This window comes from Hipposideros armiger, unplaced genomic scaffold (genome assembly GCF_001890085.2).
Source record: "Hipposideros armiger isolate ML-2016 unplaced genomic scaffold, ASM189008v1 scaffold_692, whole genome shotgun sequence".
In the NCBI taxonomy this organism is placed as follows: Eukaryota; Metazoa; Chordata; class Mammalia; order Chiroptera; family Hipposideridae; genus Hipposideros; species Hipposideros armiger.
The window spans coordinates 1,034,444-1,051,856 of NW_017732042.1; the positions used below are offsets into that span (position 1 = coordinate 1,034,444).

Here is a 17,413-nt window from a genome sequence, read left to right on the forward strand (position 1 = left end):
GCGCAATGATGGTGCCAGCTTGGGCCAGTGAAGCAACATCCTCCACAACTAGACTGAAGAACAAAAGGACAGCAACTTGTCTGTTCCCCTTTCCCAATTCCCCAATAAAAATCTTAAAAAAAAAAAAGGTATAATGGCCTATTAAGAGCTGCGGAAAGAATATGCTAGGACGTTGGAAGAGAATTTAGGAAATGCGAGGCTAGCAGAGAAGGCTTGAAATAACCATTGTAGGAAGTAGGAAAGTTTGCGACTAGGAATACATAAAATTGCCAGGCCACGGGCCAGCTGAGTGGCATGTTGGTTAAGAGTTGGCTTGGGACACCAGCTCTGAGAGGCAGGGCTGCTGGTTCGGATCCCACATGGGCCAGTGACACTGCTCCCTCTACAGCTAAGATGGTGAACAACAGCTTGACCTGGAACTGGGCTGCCGTGAGTCGCTGGCAACAGCATAGGCTGCAGTGGGGCTGGCTGGCAGCTGCTGTGAGCTACCGTGAGTGTCCGTGAGCGGCTGTCCAATGGCTGGCTACCGATCTGCCTCAGCTGGGAAGAGCACAATGATAATACCAACATAGGCCAGTGAAGCAATGTCCTCCACAACGAGACTGAAGAACAAAAGGACAACTTGTCTGTTCCCCTTCCCCGATTCACCAACGCTGTTCCCTCCCCCAATTTCCCAATAAAATCTTAAAAAAAAAAAAATTGCCAGGCAACAAGAGCTCAGTTAAGGTAGGAGGCAAGTATTTTGGGGGTACCAGTGTGTCAGGATGTGTGATTTTTTTTTTTCTGCAGCTTTAATCAGCAACCTGGTAATAGGAGTAGGCAGTTTGTTTGATTGAGGGTTGGGTATGAGAATAGTGAGGATAGTGGTTGATGGATGGGAGTCCAGGCTGAGTAGAAAGAAAAGTAAGAGGTGGCTAATAGGGAGAGTGTAGGGAAGTCAAGAGCTTTGTGTTATTGACGAGTTTCAAAGACTGGTAGTGGAGATAAAAAGAGCAGTATAGATAGAATGTTTGGATCAGAAAGTATATGTTCAAGATTTTGGAGATGGAGCAATTTCTGGGGGTGACAGGGCTAGGTGTGGTCATGGAAATGGGTAGCTGAAGAAGATGGAAGGGAAAAGCCTTTTAGTTGAGATCAAAGACTGAGGAGCTGGGTGTTGGATGGTTGTCCAAAGGGACACCATCAGGGTGATAGTAAGACTGAGCTTTAGGCAATGAATGAGAGGAAACGGGGAAGTGGACCAGAGGGTGGTATAGCTGGTTGGAGAGCCAAGACCCTCAGAAAAACAATTTTTCTATGAAGGTGAGGGACAGTGGTGACATTGGAAGGGAGTGTAGGAGGATGAGCAACACTTGAGCTTTCAGGAAGAGGCCAGTTCAAAAGCAAGCCCAACATCAGTTACAACACAGAGATGGATGAGGACGAGGTGGAGAGTATAGAGGAGTTTCTTCCTTTCTTTGCTATCAGAGGAAGTATCCAGAGATCCCATTGGAGAGGAGAGAAAAGAGGGGTGACTTAGATTCTGGATGGTGTCCAAAGATCATTTCCAACAGATTGTGATGGTTGAGAGCAGTGGGCATTTCAGGTCTCCAAGAGAAGCTGCCACAGCTTGGATTAAGCATGTTTCTAAGAGTATTGGATCTCGGTGGATTTAGTACTGGGAAGGCTCTGGTACACTGGTGGTGTACCAGATGGTGAGTGCTCTGTGCTGTCTTAAATCTTCTGGTGAGGATTGGTGAAATTAGGCTTGAGGTGCTACTGAGCAGAGACTGGTATTGGCCAAGTGATAAGACATCCTCTGGCAAGACCCAGTCATATGGAAGAAGATGGGTTGGAGATCTGTGGGTGGGATTTTTGTAGGAGTTGCGAGTCTGAGTTATGTGGTTCATTAGACCTTGTTTGTACCTGCAGGCTGTTAAGGCCCAGGGAATCTTGGTTATATTGCTTACTGGCCCTAAGGTGCAGAGTGGACGAGAGAGGAAGATTACTTTTCCTATCTTTGGTCTTTGTGCCACACTGTTGGAGGCAGGGTTGTTTATACTACAGAATAGTGAAACTGCTCTTTAAGTTTTTCTTAACAATCTCAGTGAGGCAAAACATGAATCGGGCAGTGGTGGGGAGATAAGTCCGAGTGACACACCGTGCTGGATTCTCAACTGTTTGGACTCCTCTGGAACCTGGAGTGTGGGCAAGTGGCGGGAGCACCTACTTAACCTTTCTTTGCTTGAGAAGAACTTGCCCTCCCATTAGATCACTCCCATGAGATTGGGGCCTAGTTGGGGGTGGCAGGACTTTTTTAACCTCTGGTTTTCACAGACTCACATGACAACACTGAAGAGGAAAAGAGAGCGGTTCACATTTGAGTGCTTACTGTATACTGCCAGGCACCATTAGGCCTTGGATTGTTGTTTAATCTTCATAGGACCTCTCTGAAGCAGTACACGGTATTCTCTTTGTTTTGTGGGTGAGGAACAGCCAGAAAGGTTCAATAACTTGTCCAAAGTCAAAGATCAAGTAAAGGATGGACCCTAGGATTAGATTTCAGATTGTCTGACTCCAAAGCCTGGGCTCCCCCCCCCCCCCCCCCCCCGTGATGGAGGACATAGCTTATTGGGATTGGCGTGGCAGGTTCTACCCGCAAAGGGAAACTGAAGCCTTCAGTAAACAGAAGGGAGAAACTAAGACAGTGTTGGAGAATAAATAGGGTCTGTCAAAGGGAAGCCCTGAGGTGAGGGAAAGCAGGTGTAGAAGAGACAGCAGAAGGGTGGTTGGCCCTGACTACAGCCTAATTATCTCCTGACCACTTACAGGGAGGTGGGAGTCTGGGGAGGGGGGTGGTTGGGCAAGTTAGTAAGAGGAAATGGCTGGAGTCAAGCTTTCCAGGATTTTCTCCTATTTTCTCTTCAGCAGCACCCCTGGGGAGAGACTCAACTCTGTAGTTTTGTCTTTCAGTTCTGGGCAAAGACGAGGGCTTCATTTAGGGAGGCAGGCTGGCCGTCCAGACCAGCTTTGGTTCTGGTGCTGTCTCTCCCCTCATGAAAAAGACATGACTGAGTGGAAGGAACACTCAACCAAGAGTGAGGAGACCTGTGTTTCAGTGCAGCCTCTGACCAAGGGAACGGTAGTGGTAGGTAGAGTGATACTCATTTATTCATGGAAGATAAGCATACGCTATTTTCTCAGGGGAGCCTGAGAAGCATCCTCGGGGAGTGAGTTGGGGCTAGGCCCGAAGAACTGACCTATTTGGAGGTTTTGGGCAAGGATCTGGAGCGGTTTCCTGATCCCTGGCACCCAGACCCTGTGGCCTGTGAGTTGTTTTCTAGTAGCTTAGAGAAACAGGGTGGAAAGGCATAGGTGAGGTAGCAGGCAGACCCTTTCTGGGCACTCAGCATTTCCTGTTGGTCCAATGAGGCACTGGCCTTTGCAACAAAAAAGGGGTTCAGCTGTGCAAGTCGAAAATCTTGGATACTTAACTCTTCTGGGTTCTCAGGCTTGTTCCGGAACCTCATAGGCTCTGCCTTCTCGTTGTTCTTAGGTGCCTCATATACTAAGAGAGCCTTGTTTTTCAGCTTCTTTTGGATCCAGGGATCAGTGGAGGCCAAAAGAATGAGTGTTTCTTGTAGCTGCATTGAAATAAAGGCCCTATGGCTGGCTCACTTCAGGCTAAGGATGGGAGTAGAGGGGCTACCCAAGGGACGGGGAGCTCTGGCCACAGGCCACTATGGTCCCAAGGAACGAGGCCACGGGATAGTGTCTGAGGGCTCACTTCCCTCTCCTCCCTCCTGACAAAGAGCAAGTAGGGTTTGGGTGGGAAAGGCTTGGAGGGGGGGCCGTGCGGAGGAAGAGGAGTGAGGAATGACTTACAGTCTTCTTCACAGACTGGTTCTTTTCCTCGTCCAGCATGTCCAGGAGCAAATGGAGCGCCTGTGGGTCGCGGAGCCCCAGGATGCCCTGGCAGAGGCAGAAGGAGACTGCCTAAGTAGCCAGCCCCGGGAAGGCGCCCCCTCTATGCTCTTTTCCATTCTAGTCCCCTGGTGATGACCCTGCGGTCTGGAGAGATGGGGAGGTATGGCTTCCCAGCTGAGGCATCCCTTTCCTTGCCTTTTGGGGCCACGGCTTTGGGTTCCAGTGTACGTTATTCACCAGCAAGAGTCAAGACAATTTTTTGCAATAGCTAAGCTATGCCCCTCACACCTATTCCTGTCCCTTATCCCACCCCACCTCCAATCCTGACGAAAAGGTTACTCTGAACTCATGGTAGGGCTGGAATTGTAAACTGAACAAGTGACCAAACAACCTCCCCAAACTTTACAACCCTTTCTTCCCCTCAGGAACTCTGCTCAGTTGCCGGCTGCCCTGCCATCGGCACATCTGGTCAGAGAAGCAGAGCTGGCCTTACCAAAGAGATGATTGCTTCCTGGCGTGCAGTGGCGTTTGAGTTCATCAGTTGCCTGTGTAGAAGGGAGTGAGTGTGTTGTTGTCCAATTAAGGGGTAGGGAGAGGAAGGCTGGTTATTTCTTACAGCCCAGAGTGAGCTGGGTGTAAGGCTGATGAGTGGTGCTAATTACATTAATTACTCCCTCTTGTTTCTTGGGTCAGGAGAGGGGCTGGGAGGGGTAAGGCAGGTACCACAATTTGTGCAGGGGGTGCTAAATAACAGGACTCACATCTGCCCAGAACTTCACCTTTTACAAGTCCCTTTCATGTCCTCATCGTAATTTGAGCTTTATAGCAGCCCTGAGTGTTAGGTATTATGATAGGTACTATCAGCCCCATTTTACAGGTGAAGAAAAGCCCAGGGGTACAGGCAAGTGAGCTGATAACTGGTGTCAGGTTTCCAGCTCTCTGACCCTCTGCCCGCTTCCCACAGGCTACGGTTTGGCTCTGGCAGCTCCCAGTCCAAGCCACTCACTCCTCCACCAGGGTCATCATTGTAGGCTTCATCTTGAGCTCTTCCACAGTTTCAGCCACAGCCCGCCTCACAGCCTGAAGAGGGATTAAGGATGGGTAACAGAGAGAAGGATGCAGGGTGTACCCTTAAATGCTTCACAAACCTTTATTGAATATTTACTTGGTGCTACATGTGGGTCTTGCCTTGAACTCAGGGTCTGGTGGGGGAAGCAGACAAGTGAATAGGCGATTACACTACTGAGTGTCTGGTGCACGTCGGAGGGTCTCCTAACTCAGCCTGGGTACCAGGACGATTTCCTGGAGGTGATGGCTCAACTGAAACCTGAGGGGTGAGTGGGAGTGAACTAGGCAGGGGGCTGGGGGTGGGTGGTTTTCCAGGCAGAGGGGAGAAGAACATGTACAAGAACGGGGAGGCAAGAGAGATCAGAGTTTAGGGGACAGAAGAGAGTTCATTTTAGCTAGGTGACCAAACTGGGACTTGTCATTCAGAGTGGGACACTCTGAGTATTACACTGGGACAACAGGTATACATCGGGACAGGGTCATCCTAAGCATCTCTGGTGTGGCTCTGAGGGGAGAGTGGGGAGTCAGCCATCCTGAGGGCATTGGGGGAGCTACCAAAAAGTTTTATGCAGAGGTGACACAATCTGATACACATTTTATTTTTATTATTATTTTTTTAGCTGAGCCATCCTGCCACCTGTTGGCAGCTCAGCGGCAGCTCAGCTTGGGCCGGGAATTGAACTAGTGACCCTGTTGCTCAGAGCTCACACTCTTGAGTGAGCTCTTAACCAACTGAGCCACTCGGCTAGCCCTCTGATTTACATTTTAGAAAAATGTTTTTGGAAGTTCAGTGGCTGGTTTTGTAGTGCGCTATTATAAAGATAAAAACGAACACAGTGGAAAGCAGATGGTATTTGTGGTGATTTCGGAAAGCTTCCCATAGGAGGGGTCGTTTGGACTGGTCTTGAAGAAGCAACCACATTTTAATAGGCTGGAGAGAAGGGTTACTTACCAGTGGGGGCAAACAGCATGTGGCAGTTTTTCACCTGCAGAGGAGGGAGGGCTGACTCGGGGGCATTTTAAGGTGAGAAAACTGCCTGAGCAAAGGCAAGGTGGCTTGAAAACGGGGGGGGGGGTTGCATTAGGGAAACAGGGAGTGGGTTAGGGGGAATGTGATACTTTGGGGGGCAGGGTGGTGGGAGCCAAGCCAGGGGAGGTCTTCAGAGAAGGCAGACAGCTTTTGGCTACCTGGGCCTTGGAGCTTCGGTCTCACTTACGAGGAAAGGTTCATTGTGTATCTTCTTCCTGAGCATGTTAAATATGAGCCCCTCCAGCCCCTGTGCCTGGATCTGTTCCAGCCCAATGGTCTTGAGCATCTGGGTGGCTTCAAAGCGGTGCTGAGGTGGGGGTGGGGGAGACATGAAGGAGGGACTTCCTCATGCCCCAGCCCTGCCTGCCCTAGTGCTGGAGAAGGAAGGGCGGTAGTCCAGAGCTCACCTCCAGGACACTGGAATGGCACAGCTGGTCTAGGACAGCCCCGATGACTGCAGCTGAGTGCACACGCATCATCTTGACCAGCATCCTAAGTGCCTGTGGGGGCGGGCGTGGCAGGTGGGGTGTACAGGCCCAAGAAGCATCGGGATGGCTGGGCACACTTGAGGGCTGAGACCAGAGCTTGAGGGGAACAGGCGGGGTTCTTTCTCTTGCCCCGGCCTCTTGAGGGAGCACAAGTTAGTGTGTGCACATACAGAGGGTGCCAAAAAATGTACACGCATTTTAAGAGAGGAAAGCTGTATTAAAATGGAAATACTCAATATATACCAATAACAAAAGATGAATTACTGCTTGAGCAACTGACCAAAGTGTCCACTTGTATACATTTTCTTGGCACCCCCGGTATATGCACAAAAACGAACGAACACTCAATACAAATCAAATATACACAGACACAGATACACGTATGTCCCCATGACCCCATATTCATGCATATACATATTCACAAACACAGGACCCTGCAGTGCTCCCTGCTGGCACTCCTTTTCTCTGGGATGAGAACGACAGGGTCCAGACCCCATGGAAGTCAGTACTGACCTCCCTTTCCCCCGTGCTCCCCAGGGAGTGCAGCCTCTCGCCCCTCACACCTTCATCCTCTGGGTCATGGGCCCTTGGCACAGGCATCGCAGCAAGAACTCGCGGGCTGTGCTGCTACAGGGCCTCAGGAAACCCAAGCACAGGGCTGCCTCCGCGGCTGTTTCCCTCGATGACTTCTGGATCAGCATCTGGAGCACAGGTACCAGTTTCCCTTCATCCCCGACTTGAGTCCTCTGAGAAAGACAGCAGGTGAAATGGGCAGGGGACTGCATCTTCAGCCAGGCTGTGTTAAGTGGGGCAATTCATTGCTGCTTCCAGACCCTTCTTCCTTCTCCCTAAAATGAATCTCATGTTATCAGATTGTTTTACCCATGTCCCCTTAGTTTTGCGGTCAGCTACTTGCTCCTAGGCCATATTCTCTCATTTCGCTATGCCTTTATCTTGGGGATGGATCGATGGTACTCTCTTTAATACTTCTACTGTCTTAATTCCTGGCATTAAAAAAAACAAACATACATGTTGTTGATCCAGCTCCTCTCCTCCAATAACCTTGTCTTCCACTGTGTCGGCCATTAATTCCCAGAGGGACTTTTATCATGACCCATTACTGTAACTTCTCCACGATCTCCATTCCGTGGATCCTACTGTCTGCCCATCGCCTCCTATCTTCCCAGCTCACCTCCCAATGTCAACAATTGTTGGACTCCACAAAGACTAACAACCATAGAGCGCTTCACTGCTCCTCACCGCCTTCCCTCTTTGCCGATCTTCAATTCCATGGTCCTGCTGTAATGCTCCCCCTCCTCACTCAACTCCTTTACTCCCTCTTGCTTCATTGTAGTCAACTTGCCACTCACTCTGTGCCTGGAGAAAAACACAGCCATGACGACTGATCTCGCGTTAAATGTATGAGCACCAGCCTCATGTAGACCCTTAATGCTGCCTACTGAGCATACTGTTCTTCTCTGGGCAGCTCTCTCTCCCACCCTTCCATGCACAGCCTTTCTGCTGGTGCCTCTAACACTTCTTCCTCCATTCTCTCAGCGGATGACCTAGTTTCCTACTTTACTGAGCAAATAAAAACAACTAGAAAAGTAGCTCCACAGACACCACTTCTATCCAGATTTTAACACCTACACCCAAATGTTCTTTCTTTCCACCTGTTACTATGGACTGTGACCATCTATCTGAAGTCAGTCTCTCTGCTTGTGTGTTAGATCTCATCCCTTCTCACCTACTCAGGAACACTGCTGCACAACTCTTCCCACTCTTTTCAGAATTATCATTTTTCTAACTACTGGATCATTACTTCATAGCATAGAAACATGCTGTTATTTTCCTTTTTTTTCTAGACTCTACCCCCGGTGCCAACTACAACCCTTTCCATCAAACTTGGCAAGTTGCGTCTTCTTGCCGTATCTAATTTCTTTCCTCCCATTTTCTCTTCAACCCACTCCAGTCAGGCCTTCACCCTCACCCCTGTACCAAGATAGTTCTTGTTAAGAAAACCAATGATCCCCACATTGTTGAATCCATGTATCAATTCTCAGTCCTTATTTTATGCAGTTGACTTGTCTCCTTGATAAATGTCCTTCGCTTGATTTTCAGAATAGCACACCCTTGGTTGTCTTCCTACTTATTGGCCACTTCTTGATACCTACTGGTTCTTCCTCTTCTCCCTGCCCCCTTAACATTGGGGTGCCCCAAGGCTTGATTCCTGGTTCTTTGCTTAGTGATCTCATCTGGTTGAAGGACACTAAATGCTATCTACATGCTGACAACTCATGATGTTTTTTCTCTACTTCAGACGTCTTTTTAAACTCCAAATTGTATATCCAGCTGTTGACTTGCTGTCTCCCTTGGAGGTCCAATAGACATCTCAAACATAAATTGTCCAAAACTGGACTTCGGATAGTCCACGCCTGTTCCACCTGCAGCTTTCTCCATCTTAGTTCATGACTCCATCCTTTAGTTGCTAGGCCAGAAACCTTGGCTTCATACTTGGCTCCACACTTTTATAGCTCACATTCAACCTGTCAGTTTTACTTTTAAAATATAACCAGAATTTAATAATCTCTTACCAACTCTGCTGCAACCACCACGGTCCAAGCTGCCAATATATCTCACCAGGTTTGCCTCAGTATTCCCTAATTTGGTCTCTCTGCTTCCACTCTTGCCCACCCAATTCTTTCTCTACACAGCAACCAGAGCAAAGCGTAAAATGTAATTCAGTTGTCATGACCCTGCTTAATTNCCCAACCACCTCCCAACTTTTCTCAACACAGCAGTCAGAGGGAACATTTTGAAATGTAAGTTTGATCATGTTACTGCCTTGCTCAAAAACCTCTAAGGGCCGGCCGAGTGGCTCAGTGGGTTAAGAACTCGCTCAAGAGTTTGAGCTCTGAGCAACAGCGGTTCAATTCCCAGCCCGAGATGAGTTGCCACTGAGCTGCCAACAGGTGGCAGGATGGCTCAGCTAAAAAAAAAACAAACACAAAAAACCTCTAGTGGCCCCCTTTTCCACTCAGAGTAAACGTTCAAGTGCTTACAGTTGCCCACAAGGCCACATGTGATCCAGTTTCCTGCTACCTTCTTTGACGTAACTTCATGCCCTGCTGCTTTCTCTATTTCCTCTCCACTTGGGCCACACTGACCTTGCTGTTGCTTATGATGCCAAGCATGCTTCTGCCTTAGGGCATTTGCACTGATTGGTCCTTGTGCTGGCAGTGCCTTCTCTCAGCTCTGCAAGGCCACCCCCCGCCCCTTCATGTCTTTGCCCAAATGACACCTTCTAAATGAGGTCTTCCATGTTTAAAATTGCAACCCACCCCCATCCCCACTTGGCATTCCTGATCACACTCACCCATCTACATAGTTTTTCCATTGCACTTGTTTACCGCTAACATACTATATAATTAAGTTTATTGGTTTTTTGTGTGTCTCCCCCTGCTAGAATGTAAGCTCCACAAAAGTAGGGAGTTGGTAACCTGTTTGCCTGTTTGGTTCACTGATGTATCCCAAGGCCTAGGATAGTGCCTGGCACATGATAGCTGTTTAATATGTACGAGTATTTGTTGGGTAAATGGATGAATGAAGAATTCTGTTTCATTTGGAGCAGTGATGGGGTCAGAGTAAGAGGAACCTAAAAGGCAAAAATCTTGAGTAGTGTCAGTGGACCCTCTTGGTCCCTGTCCCCTCTTGACAGAGGTTTCCCTTTAATAGGTTATTTTAGGGATGATAATAATGATGGGCACCACTTAAAGAGCACAGGCATTGAACTAGGTACTTCATATACATTATTTCATTTAATCTTCTCAACAGCGCTATAAGATAACTATGATCTCTATTTTAGAGAGGGACAAACTGTGGCTCTGAAAGCTGGCTTTTCAGAGGTTGTATGATTGATAAGTGGCTACGCCAGTGCTTGTATTCAGGAAACTCCACAGGAAAATGCCTTTCCCATCAAAGCTAGGAGCTCGGTGACCTTGCCCCTGACCTAACTCCCAGCAGCACCATCGGTTTACCTGGTCCTACCTTGCCCCGATTACTGATCTCCCAGTCACCTTGTCTTTGGGGACAGCAGCCCAGGCGTTCAGAGCCACTCGTAGCCCCATCAGAGTGTCCATCCTCTGCCCCTCATTTTGCCCCTTCAACTGCTTGATAAGAGACTGGATCACGTGCTTATTCAGGCAACCTGGACAGAGAGGGTCCCCATGTCAGGACAGAGCTTCAGGGGCTACTCCTTTCTGGCCAGGATCCATTCGACTCCACTGCCGTCAAGACAGAAGTTTCAAGTACTAGGTCCCGGGATGTTGACTGTCTTCCGTGTTGACTGTCTTCCCAGGATACCAGAGCAGTTGGCTGAGCACAACTGCAATTCCAGGAGTACCTTCCTTCCTCCTTCCCTCGCTTTCTCCCTCCCTCTCTCCCTCTCTCCCTTCTTCCCTCCTTCCCTTCAGTCTCCCTTTTCACTTCACCTTCCTCTCTGCCAAATGGTAGGTTGGAGTAGGTATACACTCCACTCCCTCTGTCCTTACCCAAAGGGGAAAGTGACTGCACTGCCTCCTGTTTCACTTCCCCTAACTCCCCACCCACGGAGCGGTTCTACTCACCCAGAATGGCCAGGGTTCGACAGGCCTCATACTTCACTTTCTCTGGACCAGTTTGGACCTGATTTGAGAGGCAGGTGGTGGAAGCACGCCATAAGGTGATGGAATGTCAGAGCTTTAAGAATCTCAGCTTAACTTTTCATTTTCCAAATGAGGAAACTGAGGCCCAGAGAGTGACCTGTCTATGCTCAAACACAGAGTACAGCCAGGATGGTGCAATGGAAGGAACACAATTTGGAAGTAAGACTTGTTCAAATACCTCTCTAGTAGCCACTTGGCCTTAGGCAAGTCACTTGGCCCCTCAGAGCTTCCATTTTCTTGTTAGAAAAATGCAGCTACCACTACCTATTCCTAGTATTACAAGATTTAAATGAGATTATGGAGAAGGACGCGTGCTCTCCATTATAAATTGGCACGTAAACGTAGGGCATTGATAGAGTTGAGGTAGAGAATGAACTCAGTCCCAGGTCTCTCTGACTTTTCAATTGTGCCCCGTGATCAAGTTGACTATAAAATCGCAGACAGCATCCAAGCCTTTACACCCTACTGGGGACCCCCTGCAGGGGCTAAGATTAAAGGTCAAGGACCATGGATCTGCAGATTCCCCCTTCCCCATCCTTTTAGATCAAGCTGCCCTTCAAAGAAGCCCAGGGCATGAGCTGGCAGCATGCTGAACACTGGCAGCTCTCTCCACTGGATCTGACGCACCAACCTTGCCTCCTGGTAAGCCTTGTCTGTACGCCTGTGCCCATGCTCTACACACCTCACACCCTGTTCCCTTCTCTCCTAAACTCCATGCAGCCTAAATCCCAGACTCACCACCTGCAATAGTGCCTCCATGACAAACTTGTCACCGATGCCCAGGCACCCCAGAGCCTGCAGGAATGGGTAGAGGGAAAGGAAGACCTTGGACACTACCCCAGGAGTTACCATCCTCTGGACACAGCTGGAGTTTGTTCTTGGAACACCACCCCACCCCCGCCCTCCACCTCAAGCATATTTCTTCTCTCCAGCTCAACCGACTCCTACCTGCAACCATGCTCCTCCACCCTTGCCACTTCTCACCTGTGCTGCATAGAACTGCTCATCCTCTCTGGGAGATTTCAGGCTTTTTGTGAGTTCCTGTCCATCCAAGGGAGCCCGTGGGAAGGAAGAAAGGGATAAATACCGTTGTAAAACTTCACACTGGAAGGAGCGCATCCAGTCCAGTTCCTTTCCCTTTCCTCCCTCCATTTTGCAGGCTGGGACTGAGGGCTGAAGGATGGTGTGAGCCCAAAGTAAGGGCACCCACAGGAAGGGAGTCTCCCCATCCTCCCTCCCACCGTGGTCCCTGACCTTTAATCTTAGCCCCTTCAGGGGGTCCTCAGTAGGGTGTAAAGGCTTGGATGCTGTCTGCGGTTTTATAGTCCACTTGATCACGGGGAGATGAACTTTTTGGATGGGGATATCCTCTTTGAGGTACCTGTATGAGAAATTGCACAGGCAGCCTTGGTCCCCTTGTTCCCTCTCCCTCCTTATTCACAAATTCTCCTCTGCCCCTGGTCCTCAGCCCAGCTCAGAGATGGAACCAGAAGAAGACAGGTGAGCCTCCTTCTCCTTGAGGGTCCTCTCTGGCATCTGTGGGCTGACTTGCTGGACTTCCTGCCCCCCCCCACTTCCTTCTCTTGCCTCTCTTTCCTAGAAGGTGTGGGGGGTGTGGAGAATAGGGAGGGGCAGAGCACACCTAGGGTGATCTCTTGTTCTCAGCAACATCGGGGCCTCCCATTCCTGTCGCTGATCATACAGTGTGTGCCAGTGTGTGTCAATCTCAGGCTTCTTGGAAGAGGAGCAGTAAGGTCCTGTGTTGGGCTTGCTCAGGTGCTGCCTCCAGCACTCTGGACTTGGGGGAAGCTCTTCCTTTGGTATCTGGGGGAGTGGAGGTGAGTGGCAGAGCAGTCAGAGAGGATATTACTCAGCCAGGAAAAGAGCCAGGGTGAGATGGGACCAGGTGAGAGCGACGCCCTTCAGCCTCTCATCTGAGCTGGTGGCCCAGTGATCTCCTAAGCCACTGTGTGACTTGGGCAGGTCACTTCACCTCACCAAGATCTCAGTCTTCTCGTCTGAAAAGTGAGCGAGTCATCCTTGCTCTGTACCCCTCCCAAGGTGGTTGTGAAAAACAAATGAGACACAGATCGGGAAGCCACTATTGATCTGTAAATCAACCTGAGGACACAGTTGGGTTAGTTGAGGGTCTCAAAGCACTTTGAAAAGGTCACCTGGGCAAGGAAATGAAAAGGCAAGGGGTGAGTGTGACATGGAGTAAAGAGAGGGGTAAAGACAGGCTCCTGCTCATTCGTTCAGGCATTCAAGAGGTATTTATTGAGCTTCTACTGTGTGCCAAACATTGTGCTTGGTGCTGGGGATGCAGTTATCATCCTTGTCCTCATAGAGCTTAACAGTTTGGTTGGAAAAACAGGATTTCTTCAAATAATCTCTCTCTTAAACAATTGTGAACCTGCAGCTCTGTTGTAGTGGAGGGTTTTGGGTGGGTCAGGGGCTTTCTCTGAAGATTTGCTTAGGATTCATCCCTGTATCTTCTCAAGCCTTCCTGTCTTTACAACAGATCTCTGAGTAAGAAGCAAGAGGCGCTGTAGCCAGTGGTTCCCATTTGGTGATTGGGAAGATCATAATACGTTCTCAAGTGATTGTCACGATTTGAGAAAATGGAGCATTAACTCACAATGAATCGAGTTGTCAGATTTCGTAAACACCAAGCAAATAAGTTCAGTCAAATTTGGATTTCAGGTAATGAATGCAATGTTTGGGACATATTTATACAAAAATCATTCACTGTTTATCTGAATGTCAAATTTAATTGGTCACCCTGTATTTTATCTGACAACCATGAAAATCCCTATGTGAGTTAATAAAAATGACTCATTAAGCACTTCCTGCTTAGTTAGGCCTAGGCGTGTTGCCTTATAGCAGATCTACAAAGTGAGCTGGGCATGGGTTGGCCTGTGACAGAGAAAGCTCCTGAGGTTCAGGGAGGGAAAGTGACTTGTTCAAGGTCACACAGAGTGAGTGGCAGCCCCAGGGTGAGTGTCAGGGCCAGTTCTGTGCACTGGCCATAATGGGAAGGGGCAGCCTGCTGCCCTTCCTACTCCAGCAAAGCTCCCAGGGTGGCCAAAGGTAGGGGTCTTACGTGGTGGCAGGACAAGGGCAGGGAAACAGGAGCCGAGACGCTTCTGAGTTCTGTGGTACAAATGAGACAAGTTAACAAAGGCGGGTTCAAGAACCATCCACGCAGGCATTCACTTATTCAGCATTTAGTGACCGCTACTCCCAGGCACCAGGGAGGTAAATAGGGCGTAATTCCTGGTACCTCGCTGCACAAAACATGGTCTGCAGACCTGCAGGATTGCCTGCCGTGGCCTGGGAGCTTCTTAGAAATGCAGAACCTCGGGCTCCACCCCAGGCCGACTGAGTCAGGATCTGCATTTTAACTAGATTTCTGTGCACTCTGAAGTTTGAGGAACACCGGTCTAGCAGGGGAGTTCCCAATTTGGCTGCGTATTAGAATTTGGGGGGGGGTGTATTTTTAATATGCCTTGGCCCTACGTAAGACTGATTGAGTCAGGGGCCTAGGTGTTTTAGAAAGCTCTCCAGAGGAGTCTAATGTGCAGTGAATGGTGAAAACCATCAGTCTTGTTCAGTGGTTCTCAAACTTGAATGTGCATGAGACTCACCAGGACAGCTTATTAAATAAAGTACACCATGACAGATGGTTACTAGACTTGGTGTGGGGATCCTACTGTCAGATATATAAACGTCGGGTCACTATGTTGTACAGCTGAAACTAATACAAAACTGTATACCAGCTTAAATGAAAAAAACTTGCACAGATTTCTGGGACTCACCTGCGGAATATAGATTCAGTAGATCTGGGGTGGGTCTGAGAACTTGCGTTTCTAACAAGGTACTGCTTGAGAACCCCTGGACTAGCCAGTGAGACAGAACTGTTTTGTTACTGACTAACAAAGGGAAGGCAATGTAAAGACAGATAAATGCACAGGTGGTATCGATGAGGGGCCCCTAACCTGGCTAGGAGGATCAGGGAGTTTCCCAGGGGAGATTATACACAAGCTGCGTCTCCAGTCCAAGTAGGGGGTTAGCCAGATAAAGGAGGAAAAGAGCAGTAGGCTCAGGGAACAACTTATGCTGAGCCTTGGTGGTGTGAGAATTGGGTAGAGAGCAGGGAACAGAAGCTGGGGAAACACCGATATCCTACCTCGGGGCCCTGAGATTCACCTGGAGGGCTGTGGGGAGCCATCAAAGCATCCAAGGGCCTGCCTGGACCCTTCCCATGGATTTGCGGAATTCACCCAGGCCCCTGCCTGGGACTGGGACCCAGGGAGCTTTCCTTTTCAGGCCCCTGCCCCTGATGGCGTTCCTGTCCATTCCAACCTCACCTTTGTTCCTCCCTGGGTATTCCAGCCATGGGTACTTGAACATTGACCTGGAGATGTCAAAGATGTCTACTGAACTTGTGTAGGCCATCCTCTTCTTCTCCTGGTGGGGCCAGAGGGAATTTGGGCAGGATGATGGTGGTGGTGGAATACAGGGCCTTTGGGGGAATGGGGGCGCAGCTCAGGGAGACCCGTCTCCTGTGGCACAGGAAGGACTGGTGAGGTGTCTGGGCTTCCAAGTGCTGAGCAACCAGATCTCCTAGGTAAATAGAACATTCCAGTTCCGTTCTTGAGCCCCAGCCTGGCATTGACTGGCTAGTCATTTTACCTCTGGGAACTTCCATTTCCTCATCTGAGAAGTGGCCAAGTCATGTCTGTCTGGCTAACTAGACGGGGTCGGGTGAGGCATAAATTGGAAAAGAAAAGTCACCAAAGATTTGGTGAACTGTCAAACTCATGCAAGCCCATGTTAGGAGCAGGGGCTGTTTTAAGGATTGGTCATCAGGAAAATGGCAGGGATGGGAAAGCCCCTCTTATACACACACTTCCTACCTTGGCAGCAAGAGACCGAACTCAACCTGTGTGGTCAGGAGCTGCCATTTGTAACTTTTGCATATGCTGTTTCCTCTACCTGTCAGGCCTTTCGTTTTCTTTCCCATCTCAAATCTTTCAAACTCTATTTAAATGCTATCTCATTTCTTTTTTTTTTTTTAAGATTTTTATTGGGGAATTGGGGGGATGGGAACAGTGCTGAGGAATTGGGGGAAGGGGAACAGACAAGTTGCTGTCGTTTTGTTGTTCAATCTAGTTGTGGAGGACGTTGCTTCACTGGCCCAAGTTGGCACTATCATTGCACTCTTCCCAGGTGAGGCAGATCAGTCGCCGGCTTCTGGATGGCCGCTCACTGCGGCTGCTGGCCGCTCACGCTGGCTGCTGACCACGCACGGTAGCCCATGGCAACCCGCTGCCGCAGGGGCTGCAGCCTACGCCGTCACGGGCGACTCACGGCAGCCCAGCTCCAGGTTGAGCTGTTGTTCAGCATCTTAGCTGTGGAGGGCAGAGTCACTGGCCCTCATATGTGTGATCCGAACCGGGGCCCTCTGGCGTCCCAAGCCAGTTCTTAACCATCGCGCCACTCAGCCGGCCCGCTATCTCATTTCTTAAGTCTCTTTTCTCCCCTGGGCACCCTGCCTCCCCCAATTCAGGCATAGTCCCCCTACCCCCCAATGGACCTACTGCCTTTTGGATAGTTGCTTCCCTTTAAGTGTTTATCATATGTTGCATCTGTTCATAGGCCCATCCATCTTCCTCACTGCACTGTGAACTGCCTAAAAGCAAAGCTCACCCACTCTTTATTCCACTCCCTCCCCACTTCCCACTGCGGAGCTTAGTGCCTGGCACACAGCAGGCAGCTCTGTGGCAAGAAAACGTGGGCCACCAAGTCATCAGACTCAACATCACCACCAGTAAACGGACATCATGTGTCCCGATGTGCTCCCCTGAGAAAGACAGCCTCGCTCATGTGATATTCCTGCCAAACAGGTTTATCCTGAATATACTTAGGAGGAAATAATCAGGCAAATTCAAATGAGAAAATAGTCTACAAAAATCTGATTTGACCACCTGAAAAACATCAATATACTTAAAGACAAGAAAAATGTCTGTTAAAGGACACTAAAAAGACATGACAGCTAAATTCGATGTGTGAACTTAGTTGTATCCTGGGTAAAAAAAAAAATAGCTATAAAGGACATTGGGACAATTGTGGAGATCGGATTATGGACTGTATAGTAGAAAATGATGTTGTGTCAGTGTTAAGTTTCCCAGGCGTGTGATATGTACTGAAACTCT

General features: G+C 49.1%; 1 protein-coding gene across 1 annotated transcript; it reads right to left on the reverse strand.

Moving 5' to 3' along the window:
* Nucleotides 1-3,239: 3,239 nt before the first annotated feature.
* Nucleotides 3,240-15,747, reverse strand: HEATR9 (HEAT repeat containing 9). Its single transcript, XM_019626850.1, has 15 exons — nt 15,566-15,747; nt 14,299-14,348; nt 12,838-13,019; nt 12,450-12,576; nt 12,180-12,236; nt 11,934-11,990; nt 11,118-11,175; nt 10,569-10,699; nt 7,056-7,238; nt 6,412-6,504; nt 6,192-6,311; nt 4,913-4,986; nt 4,400-4,451; nt 3,865-3,951; nt 3,240-3,623 (listed from the first exon to the last, which is right to left on the reverse strand). Exons 1-15 carry the CDS (start codon nt 15,651-15,653, stop codon nt 3,240-3,242), a joined length of 1,743 nt encoding a protein of 580 aa, XP_019482395.1. The 5' UTR covers nt 15,654-15,747.
* Nucleotides 15,748-17,413: the final 1,666 nt, after the last annotated feature.